The 18,376-nt window shown below is 46.2% G+C and overlaps 1 protein-coding gene across 1 annotated transcript; it reads right to left on the bottom strand.

The window, feature by feature from the left end:
* Positions 1–7,064: 7,064 nt before the first annotated feature.
* On the bottom strand, positions 7,065–7,391 carry LOC123827792 (small cysteine and glycine repeat-containing protein 2-like). Its single transcript, XM_045852268.1, has one exon. It carries the CDS (start codon positions 7,389–7,391, stop codon positions 7,065–7,067), a length of 327 nt encoding a protein of 108 aa, XP_045708224.1.
* Between the last annotated feature and the right edge of the window lie 10,985 nt (positions 7,392–18,376).

The raw sequence follows: 18,376 nt of genomic DNA on the forward strand, positions 1-18,376 counted from the left end.
AGCTGATGGACCCAGTGAGGTGGCTGGCAGACCAGGCAGTCCCACATTTCTGAGCGGACAAACTGGGAGGAACAACTGGGGAGTGAGGCAGACCACGCAACCCAGGGTTCCAGTGCGGGGAAATAAAGCCTCAAAGCCCCTGACTAAAAACACCTGTGGGTGTTGAGGTGGTGGGAGGAACTCCCAGCCTCACAGGAGAGCTCATTGGAGAGACCCACAGGGTCCTAGATTGTACACAAACCCACCCACCTGGGGATCAGCACCAGAAGGGCCCAATTTGCTTGTGGGTGGTGGGGGAAGTGACTGAAAGCCAGCTGAGAGCTGAGTGGGCTGCATTGTTCCCTCTTGGACCCCTCCCCACATAAAGCGTCACAGCACAGCCAAGTGGATTGCTCCACCCTGGTGAACACCTAAGGCTCCGCCCCTTACTATGTAACAGGTGCACTGAGACAAAGAAATATGGCCCAAATGAAAGAACAGATCAAAGCTCCAGAAAAAAATATAACTAAGTGATGAAGAGATAACCAACATATCAGATGCACAGTTCAAAACACTGGCAATCAGGATGCTCACGGGATTGGTTGAGTATGGTTGCAAAATAAAGGAAAAAGTGAAGGCTATGGAAAGTGAAGTAATAGAAAATGTACAGGGAACCAACAATGATGGGAAGGAAACCAGGACTCAAATCAATGGTTTGGAGCAGAAGGAAGAAAGAAACATTCAACCAGAAGAGAATGAAGAAACAAGAATTCAAAAAAATGAGGAAAGGCTTCAGAACATCCAGGACAACTTTAAACATTCCAACATCTGAATCATAGGGATGCCAGAAGGAGAAGAAGAAGAGCAAGAAATTGAAAACTTATTTGAAAAAATAATGAAGAACTTCCCAGTCTGGCCAAGGAAATAGACTTCCAGGAAGTCCAGGGAGCTCAGAGAGTCCCAAAGAAGTTGGACCCAAGTAAGCACACACCAAGGCACATCATAATTACATTAGCCAAGATTAAAGGTAAGGAGAGAATCCTAAAAGCAGCAAAAGAAAAGGAGATAGTTACCTACAAAGGAGTTCCCATAAGACTATCAGCTGATTTCTCAAAAGAAACCTTGCAGGCAAGAAGGAGCTGGCAAGAAGTATTCAAAGTCATGAAGTCAAGGACCTATATCCAAGATTACTCTACCCAGAAAAACTATCATTTAGAATGAAAGAGCAGATAAAGTGCTTCACAGATAAGGTCAAGTTAAAGGAGTTCATCAACACCAAGTCCTTATTATATGAAATGTTAAAGGGACTTATCTAAGAAAAAGAAGATAAAAAATATGAAGAGTGAAATGACAACAGACTCACGACTCTCAACAACTGAACCTAAAAAAAGAAAACCAAAAACAAACTAAGCAAACAACTAGAACAGGAACAGAATCACAGAAATGGAGACCACATGGAGGGTTATCAGAGGGAAAGGGGGAAAGGGGAGAGTGAGGAGAAAGGTACAGGGAGTAAGTAGCATAGACGGTAGGTAGAAAATAGACAGGGTGGGGTTAAGAATAGGATAGGAAATGTAGAAGCCAAAGAACTTATATGTGCAACCCATGGGCATGAACTAATGGTGGGGGGAGGTTGGAGCAGGAATACAGGTGGGAGGGGGTGTGCAGGGTGGAGGGGAATAAAGGGGGAGATTGAACAACTATAATAGCATGATCAATAAAATATATTTAAAAAAATATTTGATTGACATACTTCCATTTCTTCATTCTGACCCTCACCCAGGAACACCTTCCCACTGCTCCTAGAGAGAGAGGAGCATTGCTGTGAGAGAGAGAAACATCAATCAGCTGCCCCCTACACGTGCCCCAACCAGGGATCAAACTCACAACCGAGATATGTGCCCCGACGAGGAATCAAACCCCCAACCATGAGCATGCACAAATATGCATTATACTACATGCCCTTTTGAAGACAAAGAACAGTACCTACCAACTACGTTAATCCTTTAAGAAGCTACTTTCCCCACTTTAAAAAGAGAGTCTGAGGAAATGGCTATAAAGATGGATCGGAGCCAAATACTACACTCTGCCCTTCCCTGGCCCGGGTGCACTTCGCTCTCCCGCATTGCGTGCCAGAGCTCAGCACAGAAACATCGACGGTTATCTAACGTGCTGTTAACCCTTACTTCGCATGCTTGGTATTTAAACAAATGAGCATTGCTTGTGCTGTGTGTGACACCAGCTTTCCTCTCTAGGCCGACCTTGTGCAGAAGTCGGAGAAGTGCTCCCGCACCAATAGCAACCGTGCCTGACATTCCTGCAAAGGCCAGCGGTGCCCAGGTACCAGTAAAATGTTCAGTGAAAATGTCTCCGGGACTCATCAGCTTCAATAAATGTACACAGTGTTTAGTAACTGACTTCTGCTATCAAACAGTTGCTGGGAGAAGGTCCTAGAAAAGACTGGGACACCTCCATCACTGCACCCCTTGGAAGGCATGCGCCCTCCTCACCACCGTCACCACCGATGGGAGGCCCAAATGGGCACAGGAGTGAGGGCACCAGGATCAGCCTTCATCTTCTTCAGCAGTCGCTCCTGGCTAACGCTAAGAGGCCCCTTCCCTGGGCTCCAGCCAACTGCCCCCGTAAAATAGCTTCACAGGGATGCACAGCCAGCGCGGGCACGTCTATGGCCATGGTCGCCTCTGGATGCCGTGCTGCGGGAAGCTGTCCCTCTGTGGGATTCCCTCCGTGTCTTCCCCTGCAAAGCTCCGGTTCTGCAGACAGGCCCAGGGCTCACGGGATCCCAAATACATCAAGGTCTGTTCCGTGATTGGAGGCTTAGCCCCAAAACAGTCCAGTGAAAAGAGCTGTCTCTTGAACAGAGGATATGCATGAACGATGGGGTTGTGAAGATATTCAAGTACTTATAAGCTATTTTTTAAAAACTAATAAGGTTTTGGTTTTTTATAAGCAAAAAAATAAGCCACCAGAAAAGTTATGTCTGTCTTGTATAATAATAAGAAAAAATATTTTTCCAATATTGTTTTTATTTAGTAGTCATGTTCTAGTTGATTCCACATACATGATTTTATATATATATATGCTGTTTTTTTCACGTGCAGAAATAAAAATGCAGTAACATCAAGAAAATGAAGTCAAGAGTGAATTTCATACAGAAAAAGGACTGTGTAATCTTAACCAAGGATCTCAAATTGGGGTGAATGTCCCAAAAAGCAGTGTTTGCACAAACAAGTATGAGAAAACACCACGGAGTAATGATTTGGATTTGGGGAACAGGTCACAGCACGGGAAGACGAACAGACAAGTGGTTCAACCCCTGACTGGACCTCAGAACGAGAGGCTGGGGTGCGTCTCGGGGGACTTCAGCCAATCGCTTTTCTCCCTTACTTGGGTGACCCTTACTCAAAGTCTGTGTTAGCAGGTGTGCCTTTCAGGATAAGAATAATTTCAGGGACCATCAAAAACATAATCTACCTGGATTTCCACAAACGAGGTATGACTGTGAAGCGTGCAGCCCCACCTCTGTGGACGAGAGGAGGGCGAGGCCTTTATCACGGTGCAGGTGAGTGTCTCCTCCAGCCTCACCTGCCACTTTGGCATAATGCACAATTTGCTACTTTGAGGAATCATGCAGTCCATCTTGTACTATGCATCAAAATAAGGCAGCTGAGAGTGTGGGGGAAATTATCGTAGAGAAAAGTGACAGGTGTTCACAAAGTACGCATTTCACCTGCAGGAAGGAAAGGGCTCAGGGTCTACCCATCAGGGCCAATCAGAGAAGCCGAACTCCGGAAGCTCCAGGAAAGAAAAGTAACCAGCAACATGTTTCCTGCTGAAGCACAGGCGGCTTTTGTTTGACGGAATATCTTCTTGCTTGCTTACCCGTAGTCCACTTCATTTCACAAAGGATTCGAGATGGCTTTCAAAAAACACACAGACAGATAAAGAGTTGATGAAATCACAGCAAAGGAAAAATAGAGCTACGTAAATCCAAGTTGAGACGAAAGATTAATGCAGAGGAATATATAGTATGCAATGCTCCTCACAGCTAGAATGGACAGAGCAGTGGACGTCACGGTTTCTCCCAACCAAGTCGGGCAGAGAAAGTGGAGACCCATTTAACACGATCTCCGTAGCATTCAAAGTGCAGAAAATGTGCTTGGAAAATGACTTTCACGGGGAAGGGCCTTGGACTAGGACAGAGAGAGACAGAGACAGAGAAAACATATATATGTATGTACACACACAACCTTATTTTTCAACCAGGGACAGTTTGGCTCTCCAGGTAACGTTGGCAATGTCCGAAGACATCTTTGGTGGCCACCGTGACGAGGAGAAGGGTGGTGGTGACACCGAGGGCCTAGTGACGGAGGCCAGGGGTGCTGCTCAGCCTCCTACCATGAACACAGAGCACAGCCCGACTGCAAAGAGCGACCTCGCTCACCACAGAGCCCAGGCTGAGAGAGTCTGACCTGAAGATGCGGGGAGCGACCAGAGAACAGTGCGCATGTGCGAGGCAGATTGGCGTGAACTGGCCTGCGAGGATCTCCAAGACGTAATTCTAACTGAAAAAGATCAACGTTCTGAAAAATAAATACACCTGCATGGCGCTGCTAGCAAAAAGGATCAGGATGCATTCCTAGGTGTGTCCGTATCGGCATGCAGTACAAAGACGGCCCTCTGTAGGGAAGGGTGGGGTTGCGGGAGATGGAGGACCCTTCCTCCAAACGCGGTCACACTGAGACCAGAACTTTAGGGACACGGTTCAGCCCATAACATCTGTCGTTACTGTAAACACACACAGAGGCGGAGGAGGTTGAACAGAACACGTAGTATCAAGGGGGCCCCAAACTAGAACCAAAATTAAACTCCGAGAATGATATTAGGAAGACATGAAGTATAATTTATGCATCTTATGATATACAGCCACCGCCGTACCTGAGGCCACGTGCCCCACCAACTGCAGATGCATGGAGGGACAGAAGTCACGTGTTGAGTCATCAAATTCAGACACTGAGAATACATATGCATGTGTACATAATATATATCCTCATAAGTATGTACAAACACACACATGCATACACATACACAAATATAGGTGTGTAAACATTGGATATAACATATAACGCATTAACCTGCCATGTATAGATGTATGTGTATATAACATATGCATAATTTACATGCATGAATAAATACATGACAAAATAAATTTTGATAAATATAACACATAATCATATATAATTTATAGATTATATATACAAACATATATAGTATCTATTTATTTTAACAATAAATAAACAATATTTATTAGCATACCATAATGTGTACCAAAGCCCTGTGATTCATACAAGCATGTTTTCAGTCTACAATCTGAATCTAAATATTCCTCTTACAAATGAATGAAAAAGGTTAAGATTAGATAAATAGACCAAAAAACAATTTTTTCAAGCCTAGATCTTCTTAGATTAGCCAATACAGCAAATCAAACTGACCTGCCTCTTCTCAAAATGTCCATGCCAATGGAATAGAATAAGTATTTCATTAGCCCTGACTGGTGTGGCTCAGTGGATTGAGTGCTGGCCTGTGCACCAAAAGGTTGCCGGTTCGGTTCCTAGTCAGGACACATGCCTGGGCTGCAGGCCAGGTCCCCGTTTGGGGGCATGTGAAAGGCAACCAATCATTGTATCTCTCGTACTCTGATGTTTCTCTCCCTCTCTTTCTCCCTTCCTTCCCTTCTCTCTAAAAATACATAAATAAAATTTTAAAAAATATATTTCATGAATAGGACCAGAGTGATCTATGAGAGGAGATAATGTGTAATTTATGAGACCACATTTTTAGGTGGTCAACCCCCTTAACCTCCACGCCTTACAGAGTGAGACAAACAACCTTAGAGGAAATGGCCCGTTCCTCACCTAGGTGTTGACCATATTTATTATAAATTTTTAAATGGGCTACCTTGTCCAGGAGCCCACATCTCTCAGAAAAGGACAGAGGTCACTACGTGTTGTTACATGACTGTACTAGCCATCTCAGGCCAGCAGACCAAAATGCCACGGACTGGGGCTTCAACAGCAAAGCCTTGCGTCCCCACAGTCTGGAGGCTAGAAGCCCGAGACCGGACTGCCACTGCGGCTGGCGTCCGGTGAGGGCTGTCTTCCTGGGGTGCAGATGCCACCTTCTCGCTGTGAGTCCGCAAGGCAGAGAGAGAGCTCTGGGGTGTCCTCCTCTTCTCGTAAGGGCAGCAATCCTTTCCTCAACCCCACCACCTCAGGCCCCCACTTGAAGCTAGGTTCCTCCCCAGGCCCCATGTCCAAGGATGGTACCATTGCCCTTCTTCTTGGAATATCTGTCTCCGATTTTCTCCACTTGTCAAAACCTTCCTAATTCTTCAAAATCTACCCACCCAAATGTCATCTCTTTCTTAAAGCTATTTTGCCCTGTACACCCAGGCCCCACCCAGACATGACACACGGCATCAAGACCTATTGACATGTTTGTTACTATTCTGACCTGCGTTCGAGGTTATGCGTGCGGTGCTGTATCATAAATCATACCAGGGCATAATTATCTGTGTTATCTTTGACCGGCCCATCCCATGGGAGACCATAATTAACAGTAGTTCAATAAAAGTAGCTCTAAAAATAAAGCAAGGGAAACGGCTTGGAGTTTATGTTTGCATTTTATTGGGAGATTTTTAGGAGAGCATTTAGAATGAGTCTATGGCCACGGTAAGGACAGAACGTGTAGGCAACAGCAAGAAGACTCAATGCATAGACAGAAAAGAACGGAAAGAAGTAAACACAGTAGAAATCATTATCACATCTTGCTGAGCTCAGTAATCAATATATTCTCCATTTGTTTTCCTTGGGTGACATTGTATGAAATGTCCACGTGGCTACCTTAAAAACAGTGAACGTTATTTAGATTTAGAACATGAGAACCAAGAGGACAGTGCCATGAGGCGGAACGACCAGGGAGACAAGGGGAAGCAGACAGACGGAGGGAGGGAAGCGTAGCCAGGGAGCGAGCGGAGGCCCCAGCAGTCCCTGCTGACCCGCCGCCTAGCAGCAGCACTGCCTCTGGCAGCAGCACTTCCTCTGGCAGCAGCCCTTCCCACAGCCGCAGCCACAGCCACAGGAGCCGCAGCCACAGCCACATGAGCCACAGCCACACGAGCCACAGCCACAGATGCGACGGCGACAGCAGACCAAGGGGATGCTGCAGCAGCCCCCACAGCAGCCACAGCAGCAGGGGCAGCAGCGGGAGCAGCAGCCGACCCGGTAGGTACTGCAGCCACAGCCACCACCGCCGCCACCGCAGCCACCACAGCCGCCACCACAGCCACCACCGCAGCCGCCACAGCCACCACCACAGCCACAGCACCCCATGGTGTCAGTAGAGAGAGGACTCAGGAGAGGCGAGCAGGGAGACTCAGGAGGTGAGGGAGGTCTGATGCCCCTCCTGCAGGGGGTGCCCTTTTATACCAACCCCACGAGCTGAACCCAGAAGAAACAGCGTCCTGTTGTTTATCCCACTTCCCATAAAACATCTCGTGAGGCCTCTCGTGTCCTTCCTGGTTGAAGTCTTTGCCGGGTAATGTTGTTCATTTGAACTTGGACTCCACTCTTAGGTCTAAATTTGGACCAGAACTCACTTCTGAGAGTTTGGAGCCCTGAGAACTCAAGCACGTGCGTATGTTTTGCCCCAGGGCCCAGAACAGTGCCTGGCTCTTTGCAAGTGCTCAACAGAAGTCTGTTGAGTTAAGTAAATGTCTAAAATATTTCAGAATAATTCTTATTTTTTTATAACCATGAAAGTATGAATGTAGAGCCAGGTAAAATCCTTGTGTTTCTGTATACACTTTTTAGTCATCATAGCTTAGAAAAAAAGATTGTTTTCTCTCTACTGGGGTTCATTATACACCCCTAAATTACTTTTTAAAAAAAGCTCTAGAAAGAAAAGAGGTACAAAAAAAATTCAAAACAGAAAGGGTAAACATCTTTAAATGTGTTTTATTTCGTATCATATCTCACCATTAAAGACACCACAGAGACGTACTCCTTCTGGGTCTCAGTTTCTTTGTTTATAAGAAATGTTGGGGTTATTAGAAATTTCAAACATAATAATCATGTGATGCCAGATGCCAAAAATATCATTTTGTGCAGCCGACTCCTAAGGCAGCTTCCTGGAGTGAAGTTTCTGCTTGCTGTCCGTCCCTTCAGTCATTGGAAACGTGAAAGCGAAGGCCGCACCAGCAGCTGGCGTCCCCTCCTGCCTCTCGGGGTGAAGACCTGTGGCCAGGCTCAGCACGCGGCCGACCGCGGTCCGGGGAAAAGTTTATTTTAAATGAGCCGCTTCCTTGTGCCCGATGCCCTCCACTTCCTGCACAGCCAGCCCGTGGGGGCGGTCAGTCGCCCATCGAGGCACGCTCTTGCTTCGCTGTCTTGAGAACTCAGGCCAGACCGGCTCATCCCTGTAGGGCAGACGACTCCTCCGCACCTCTTGGAACTGAAACTGCAGCTTCTGGATCCGAGACAACCCTGCTTGGATGGGTCTGCTTTTCCCCCAGGACTGGTGTCCCCGGGTTCACACCTTGCACCTGGTTCACGGGCTTTCCTTTGGAGAAGGAAGCCTTGAAATGCCCTCCCTTGATCTACTTCTCATCAAACAGAAGGCTGGCGGGTGCTTCTAGGCCTCCCTCTCCACGGCCCGGGGTCCTGGAGACGCCGCCTGCAGGGGGACTCGGGAATGGCCACGCCGGTCCACGTCTGTGACGCCGGCACCGTTTGCAGGCCGCTGGCACGACCTGGTTTCCTACACTCAGTCTATCGTTTCTCTACCTCTGGACTAAGACGCAGCACACGGCTGTCTCCAAGGAGGCTGCTGAGTTAAAAATAGCAATGTTATCATAGCAAAGGAATTCGAGAAGGAAGTAAATTGAAGGTCTTGTGAGATTCTTCCCTGGAAATTGGGCTAAAAAATAAGGGAAGACGGTATAAAAGGGCGCCCCCTGCAGGAGGGGCATCAGACCTCCCTCACCTCCTGAGTCTCCCTGCTCGCCTCTCCTGAGTCCGCTCTACTAACACCATGGGGTGCTGTGGCTGTGGTGGCTGTGGTGGTGGCTGTGGCGGCTGCGGTGGCTGCGGTGGCTGCGGTGGCGGCTGCGGTGGTGGCTGTGGCGGCGGCTGTGGTGGCTGCAGCACCTACCGGGTCGGCTGCTGCTCCCGCTGCTGCCCCTGCTGCTGTGGCTGCTGTGGGGGCTGCTGCAGCGTCCCCGTGGTCTGCTGCTGCCGCCGCTCCTGTGGCTGCGGCTGTGGCTCCTGTGGCTGTGGCTGCGGCTGTGGGAAGGGCTGCTGCCAGAGGAAGTGCTGCTGCCAGAGGCAGTGCTGCTGCTAGGTGGCGAGTCAGCAGGGACTACTGGGGCTTCCACTTGCTCTGGCTGCTAAGGCTTTCCCCCCTCCGTCTGCTCCCCACTATACCTCTATCGCTTGACAGTGGCTGTGTGCACGCCACGAAGAGAGCCCTCCCACAACCAGACCATCCCCGCAGCCTGATCTGGGACCTCCAGCCTCCCACACCGTGAGGACATAACTTGTTGGTTGAGTCCCTCATCCTTGGAAGCGTCCGTGAGTCTTCACTTCTCGAGAAGGACAGCAGAAACCTCTTACAACCCTCCGACAGAAAGGGATGGAGACCATCTGAACTGCTCACCTATGGCTTGGTGGCTCTGGTGGCCACAGCACTTTGTTCGACTGCCCTTGAGGGAGGCCGGCCTGGCCTCTGCCCCAGGCTCCCTGCTGCTCCCTGACCGCCTGCCCTGCTGCATGAGGTTGGGCTGTGCGGGGGGACCTTGTATTGAGGCCTCTCCTTCTTGCTTTGGGTGGCTCAAGACTTCACACCTGCAAAATGTCTAAACCAGCAGGAGTAACGCAATTCAAAGGTGTGAGCACCTCCCAGTGCTGGAAGAGCAGCCCCACAGCCTTGACCTCAGATCAGTAGGATCAAGATGCTCAGGATTTTCTCCAGGGCTCCTGCTCAGTACATGTGCTCCAATGCCTGCCTTTCCCCTCTCTAAGTACAAGGGACTCCTGGGTTTTCCACTGCTGGTTTGTATTTCTAGTTATTACACAGCGGCCTTCTAAATGTCTAATAAACTATGCTAAATCATCCTCAAAATCGTGACTCAGAAAAGCTTCTTATCTGGTGGTTACCTCTGAGGGAGGATGGGCGGGCAAGGTGAGCAGGGAGAAAAGAGACCTTCCTGGATCACCTGAATTCACTGTAGCACAAACTCCTTCGGGAAGATCTACGCTAATCAACATGAGCATTTTTGATGTTTTTTTCTGTTCCTCATCTAATTGTGACCTGAAATTTTTTTTTTTTTCAAGAAGACCTCAAGCACACTGACAGTAGTAGCCAAGCACGTACACAAATTTGACAAAACCGACCAGCCGCATCAGAGCGCCTGCCAGGATTCTGCACATGTATCCCTCCGCAGGCCAAACAGTTTCGGGAAGACACGGATTGCACACACAATGTAAACCTGATTGGGAAGGGCATCTTTTTGACAAGTGGCTTGCCTCGGTTGAATTTAAAACCCTAGTTTAGTAACAAAAGATTGATTCCCCCCCCCCCCAGGTTCTTGGCCGACCCCAGGGGTACCCACGATCTAAACATTCTCTGTAACAGGCCAGCACACCACCACTCCTTAACCTAGACCTTTATTTCTGCACGAAATGTGAACAAATCCACTTCTGGGGTTACACCGCAGGCTGTCCAAGAGTGGGGCAGATCCCTACAGGAGGAATGATTGGAGATCCATTAAATGTTCGAAAAGCAAACAACTGTACTTGAACAACAATTAAAAAAAAAAAACAATAATTAGTGCCCTGGCTGGCGTAGCTCAGTGGATTGAGCACGGGCTGCGAACCAAAGTGTCGTGGGTTCGATTCCCAGTTAGGGCACATCCCTGGGTTGCAGGCCATGACCCCCAGCAACCACACATTGATGTTTCTCTCTCTCTCTTGCTCCCTCCCTTCCCTCTCTAAAAATAAATAAATAAAATATTTTAAAAAAACAATAATTAAATATTCCCCCCTCCTCCAAAAAGAGGAGAGGGTGGGCAGATCACTTGTGCAAACAGAAATTGACCCCCAAGGTTGTAACAGTCGAGGGGATGGTGTGATCAGTGAGGTGTGAGGAGGAATTGTGTGGGGCGCCTACGGAGGAATAAAAGGGAGTAGGAGATTTCGGGATGAAAAAGCTGCACTGATGGAAATCCTGCAGGATTCGGATGCACACACACCACCGAGCCGGGTAGTGCTCCTGTGACATCACCCCTGAGAAGCGTTCGCATCCCGGAGGCACCCAGCCACGGGGAGCAGTGCTCCAGGCAGACGTCGGCGTCTCTCCGGGCACACACGCTGCTCCGCTGCTCCGGGGCTGGGCTGTGGGAGCGGGGGTTCCAGGTGAAACGGTGGGGCCAAAGGCCTCAATGTCTCTCTCGGGGTTCCTATGGGCTGAATTAAAGCAGTTTAGGGGGAAATCAGGGAATTCCTATATTCCCATTAGTTCAGCCACATAATTCACCCTCATCTAATTCCCTGCGGGTTGTCCAATTCCTACAAGTTCTGTCCGAAAGATCTTCTATTGTCAGGGAATTAGACCCACAACTGTCCCTTAGATGCCTAAGGAAACACCCAGAGGAGAGGGACTTGCCCCCGAATCCATCCATCAGAGAGTGAGGAGTGTTCCAGAATGCACTCCATGATCACCATGAACAGAAAGAGCACTTGGACAGACTTGTGGAGAGGTGGGACGCAGAGGCACACAGGCCTGCCTAACCCTAACCCTCTCTGATGTCACATCCTGGAAATTGACGTGAAACGTTGGGAAAGCAAAATGGAAAAAACAGAGTATTCTTTCTTTCCTTGTTGAATATTTTTTTTTCTGATTTTAAAGTAACAGAATCTCATTGTGAACAGCATTACAAATACATAAAATTACTTTGGAGAATAACAAACTTGCAGGAAAGTTGTAAGGGTATTAAAACAAGTTCCTGTATACCAGTGATTATCCTTTTGACATACTTTTAGTTTTAGTTCTTTGTCTCTCACAATTTGACAGTGAGCTGCAGAAATGATACTTCACCCCCCAAAATACTAGCATATATTTCCCAAAAGGGATGTTCTTCTGTGGGACCACAATATAATTATCACTCAAGAAACTTCAGAGTAACACATGTTGTTATGTACTGCACAATCAATTTTCAATTTCTCCAATTACCCCCAAAAAATGTCTTGTAATTTACAGATGCATTTTTAATAATTCTTTCTATCTAATCAAAGATGTACTTTAAGGTGACTTTAATCAGTCATGGTCATCTAACATTTTATTTTTGTCCTGGCAACCTGGCAAGTTGTTTTGCAAAGTAACCACACTCAAAATGAATTTGTCCAATTGTTCCCTCATGATCTAACCCAGGTTCTACATACTTCCAGAATTATAGCACAGGTGATGTCATGTGTGATGACAGTTTATCCCGTTACTAGTCACATTTGGTCCGGTACTTAACGTGGCATCCACCACATTTCTCCATCATTAATCCACTCTTTTCCCTTTTAATAAATGTGGTGCTATTTCCTGTTCATTTATGTGACAACATGGAAAGTACTGATTTTTAACATTTAATCACATAAATTGCCCTTAATATTAAATGTTTGCCTTTTAGAAACTATTTGTAATGACCATATAATAGGCAATTATGTGCATAATTTCTATAACTACCTCATATCCACCACTAAGACACCTAAGCAATTAAACATTTAGCTAGCCATTTGGAAATATAAACTTGGATACCAACCACAACAATGAAAGGAAAAAATGATTTTTTCTTGTTTTAAAATTTTCATAGATTTATGATTATAAAAATATTGTGTAGAGGTTTCATGTACTTCTAACCCAGTATCCCTCAAAGGTACATCACATCAAATGCCCATATATTGGGGACGGATTAAGTATTAAAACACAAAAGTAAAACCATAAAAATAGTATAAAACATGGCAGAATAGTTTTATACTCCTAGAATGTGAAATGCCTTGCTTTATATGTCACCAAAACCAAAAATCATAGTGAAAAATGTATACATATGACTTAGAAAACATTTAAACTTCTACAAAAAAATCAACATAAACAAAGCTTCAAATTTTTTAAAACTGGGAAAACTATATATGACAAATAAAAGGTTAATATCTTCACATGTAAAAAGCTTTTACCAATCCATGGGCAAAAAGATGTGCAAAGAATAGAATCAAGCATTTTCAAAGAAATATAATCCCAGGCTCCTTGAAAAGTGAATGATTTCCAGTTTGGGTTGTGAAATGAACGCGATGAGCCCTGAACACCTGGTCACAGAGAGAGAAGGAAGCCACAGAGAGTAACGGGACCCTATCAGGAGGACAATTTGAGCACTGAAAAAGGATAATAGCTACAATGAAGTGAAACACATAAAATACTTTTAAATTTATAGTGTATAACAACACCGAAGTATAAAATACAAACTTCATTAGTTATCTTTGGAAGATCCCAGGAAATTAAGACATTACTTTGAAACTGGTTTTTAAAAATGGTGGGGAAACAGGCACATATCCTGCCTTTCCTGAATGAACTGCGTCTCCGAGCAGCCAAAGAGTGGAGGAGGAGACCGTTCTTCCCACAGCAGTCGTCCAGGGAATGAGAGGAAGGGAAATGAACAGCACCATTCTGCAACCCCAGTGAATGAATGAAGGCACACGATGACAAACAATGTTTGGTAAAATTCCCTTGTGAAGCCATCTGGTCCAGGGCCTTTGTTTCTTGGGAGCTTTTTTGATTACTGCTTCAGTTTCACGAGGCACAATCTGTCTATTCATATTTTCTGATTTTCCTCATTTAGTTTTGGAAGATTGTATGTTTCTAAGAGTTTGTCCATTTCATCCAGGTTGTCCAATTTGTTCGCATACCGTTGTTCGTAATATTTTCTTATAGGCCTTTGCATTTCTTTGGTGTCAGTTGTTACTTCTCCTCTTTCACTTTTGATTTTATTTATCTGGGTCCTGTCTCATTTTCTTCTTGATGAGTCTGGTCAAAGGTTTGTCAATCTTCTGTATCTTTTCAAAGAACCAGCTCCTGGATTTATTGATCTTTTGTAGCATTTTTAAAACTCTTTTGTTTATTTCTGCTCTGACTTTCATTATTTCCTTCCTCCTACTCACTTTGGGCTTTGTTTGTTGTTCTTTTCCAAGTTCCTTTAAGAGTAAAGTTAGATTGTTTATTTGAGCTTTTTCTTGTTTTTTTTTTTTTTGAGATAGGCCTGTAATGCTATGAATCTCCCTCTTAGGGTGACTTTCCCAGTGTCCCACGGATTTTGGTTGTTGTGTCATCATTTTCATTTGTTTCCAGGTATCTTTTGACTTCTTCCTTGATCTCATTGTTGACCTCTTCATTGTTTAATAACATGTTACTTGGACTCCACATCTTTGTATATTTTTCAGTGTTCTTCCTGTGATTGATTTCTACTTCCATAGCATTGTGGTCAGAGAAGAGGCTTGATGTTTTTTTTAAATGAGGTAATTGGAAAAATTTGAGCATGACTAATTATTAAAATACATTAAAAATTGTTCTCACTTGTGAGGCAGAATAGTGGTGTGGTGGCTGTTCTTTCATTGAAGTCCTTACCTCTTTGAGACACATAATAAAGTGTGTATGTATAAAACAGTATCTTAGAAATTGGCTTCAAAATGGCCCCTGCTGGTGTAGCTCAGTGGATTGAGCGTGGGCTGCAAACCAAAGTGTCGCAGGTTCGATTCCCAGCCAGGGTACATGCTTGGGTTGCAGGCCATAACCCCCAGCAACCGCACATTGATGTTTCTCTCTCTCTCTCTCTCTCTCTCTCTCCCCCTCCCTTCCCTCTCTAAAAGTGAATAAATAAAAAATCTTAAAAAAAAAGAAATTGGCTTCAAAATAATTGGCCATGAATTGTCATTGAAGCAGATACATGGGAGTTTATCATATAGGTTTGCTGAGGATTTTGTTAATAGTAAAGAGTTTAAAATATAAAAGATTAATAAATAGTGTCTAGAAAAAGATGCTCAACGTTATTAATAATTAAGACAAATACTATTGATTTTTGTCTGCTATATTAACATGATGTTACTTTAATTGTATCGAATGTTGTTTGGTGAATGGAAACAGCACTCGGTGAGAAGCAGGTGTAAAGCAGGCAGCGTGGGCTGTGGGTGGGAACAGACACTCCTTACAGAGGGTGGTTCTGTGCCTGTCGTCACTATGCAAAGCACAGGCAATCTTTGATCTAGTCATGTCACCCCGGGAAATTGCCACAGGGAAATTCTCCAGGCGCCAGTTAGGGCAATCATTTTAGAGTGTAAGGCAGGCCACATCCTTTCTAAACTCAAACCCTATCCCAGTTGCATGTCACTCACAGTCAAAGCTGAAGTTCACAATGACCTACAACGACACCGTGAAATACAATCCACCCCACCCCACCCTCCCCCCCACCTTCATCCCCCACCCAGTTTACCTGGCTGAACCTCCCACTCCCGCTGCCTTCCCTGTCCTGCCCTCTCGCGGGTCCCTTCCCACGGTCCGGGATGCTCTGGTCCCAGGTCACCGGACAGGTTACTCCCCCATCGCTTCTTATTCTTCAGGAGGCCGTCCTGCCCAATGCCATGTCCATCGGAGTCGGTGATCTCCAGAGCTACCCCAACGAGATTTTATCTATTTTATGTTAGTAACTGATTATCCACTAATTACGCCAAACCCATCCCGGGCTCCTTCAAGGCACCCATTATGTGACGGCTGGCATTGAGCAAAGAGTGACACCAGCCCCACCCTGCAAGCCTGGCATCTTCCGGAGACATCTGAACAAACTGGGCCCGGCGGGAAGGGCCCTGTGCCCTCCGTCCTGGGCAACCCTGGCGCATGCAGCCTCTCTGTCTCTGGAAGCACCTGTGCCTTTGTTACTGGGTGCGTGCCCCCGACCAGTACCTCCCGCACTGCTTTAAAAGCAGCAGTTCTGGAGCATCAGCTCACTGTGAGTGGGAGAGAGAAAGGACCAGACCTCTGTGGTCCTGGGGTAAGGGCTGGGGGCAAGAACGGGGGTGGGGGGTAAAGCACCCTCCACAGCCCCGGGACAGCCATCTGACCCCACTGAGGCCCTCTGCTGCCCCTCTCTCCAGCCCTCACTTTCCACACGGAGCAGATGTGGGCAGAAATCCTAAGGAATAGTAGTACATTTAGAAAAGGCACTGCATTTGGAAGATGGGTTTACCAACACTGGGCCCTGATGTGGTTTCCCCGCAGGGGACTCGGAGAGATGCTATGTGATGTCCTCACTTCTATGTTCTTGTTTACTAAGGATGGAAAATAACCAAAGTGGGTAATGTTTTACCCACAGCTCTTACTAATAGATGTATTCACTTATAACCACACTAGTAATTTGTAACCATAACATGTCAAACAGATCATTAACTAGCACTGGTGATAGAATAAAATAATCCCACTAAACTGTAACCAGATTTTAAACTGTTCACAGAACCAAACTGAAATAACCAAGACCTAAATAGATAGACATTGCTTTAGGCATTCAATGTTGAGTTCCAAAATACAATGTTTTCAGAATCCTTTTTCTAACTTATGTAAGAGGAGAGTTTAAGCCACCCAATCTTAACTATGTGTGAAAACCTATTAGAGATAGATTATCCATTAATTACACCAAACCCATCTCAAACAAACATCAGGGTCTTACTTTACGGATTCAATTCCATCTTTGGGTGAGGCACATTCCGATAAGAAAAATAAAGGAGATGTTGATGAGATTTTGAGGCCAATATGATATGGTTTATTGAGAAAGAAATGACTTAGGTTTGCAGAAATGGAAAACAGTAGCAGAAAGGGGGGAAGAAATAGCAACGAACATTCTAACAGTGAAATTTCAAGAAAACATTGCATGAAAATCATCACTCTGATTCAGAGTATGAATCATTGGGTTCATACCCTGACGGGCAATGGATGGAGAAGTTCTGTGCTGGTACTTTTCCTTTGGAGGCAAGAACTCATGAACCAAGGGATGGAGATTAAGCTCCTCTGCTTGAGAACCAGTCTCATGTCCGCCTTGTGACTCTCAGATGGTGAAGGACTGGCAGGAAGAGAGAGCACCTGACCCATGGGAGAGTCACCTGCAGCACCTGTCCAGAGGCCGGGCCGGGCCACCTCCCAGCAGCGTTGCTTCTGGTGGCAGCAGGTCTGCTGACCACAGCCCTTCCCACAGCCACAGCTGCAGCCACAGCACTAGACACAGCTGAGCATGCCCTCCTCCCGAACACGCCCACACCAGCCCGCTCCCTCCCTCCTTCCGAAAACCCCCTCCCCTCTCCTTCCGCCCCTCACTGCTGCTCCTCTCTAGACTCCTCTGCAGGTCCCTCCCCAGCCCTGACTCCCTGGGGCTCAGGCCTCAGCTCCCTTCTCCATCATTCCACATCCTCATCCGACCTCTGTCTTTTTTCTTTTCCACAGTGCTTGACACTTTCCAACATACCCTAAAATCCATGGATTGGTCACGTTTACTCTATGGTGTTCCCTCCCCCTCATCCCATGAACATACACATTCTACAAAGCAAAGATCACCAACTCTCTTGTTCCCTGATACATCCAGCACCTAGAACAGCAACGTAGCACAGTACTCAACGAGTTGCTTCTTAATGAATAGATTGTAACAGTGAATGAAAAAAACATAATATGCTAATGAAGTAATAATTATAGAATAGGTTGTACTAACAGACTCATAGAAAAATCATGCATTAAAAATTTCCCTATGAGTACTTTGTACACATCAGTTGTCACAGTTCCTGCCTGACCGAGGAACACCCTGACCACAAGAACTAGACAGGCAACAGCAGTTCCCATCAGAACCAGGAGAAATGCTGCCTGTCCCGTCAGCAGTAGAACTGGAGATGGAGCAGCGGAACTGCAGGATGACACATGCTGGAGATTACAGTGAGACCACCCAAGAGCAGAGCTGAGAAGCCGCACGTGGCCAGAATTCCCTCAGCCCCCTCTTCCCACGGTTCCCCTATATAACCCAGTTGGGACAGCGGAGATGCCAAGGTGGCTTTGGAGACAGGAGCCTGGCATCTTCTCAGGTTGTCGACACCTAAATAAATCCCGTTCCTTCTCGGCCAGAACGTGCCTCACGAGTTTGGTTTTCACAGTGGTGGGCAGCCAGACCTGCAGGTCCTTTTCCTGGTTTCAAGATGCTTTTCAAATTCTTTGAATTGTGGAAAATGCCAAACAGACACAAAAGTGGAGAACAGTACAA

The sequence above is a fragment of the Phyllostomus hastatus genome, unplaced genomic scaffold (genome assembly GCF_019186645.2).
Source record: "Phyllostomus hastatus isolate PE091 unplaced genomic scaffold, TTU_PhHast_1.1 phas_contig_137, whole genome shotgun sequence".
Lineage (NCBI taxonomy): Eukaryota > Metazoa > Chordata > Mammalia > Chiroptera > Phyllostomidae > Phyllostomus > Phyllostomus hastatus.

What these genes read in the sequence shown, in the direction of transcription:
- LOC123827792 (XM_045852268.1), bottom strand. Translation starts at nt 7,391, where the DNA reads ATGGGGTGCTGTGGCTGTGGTGGTGGCTGTGGCGGCTGCGGTGGTGGC.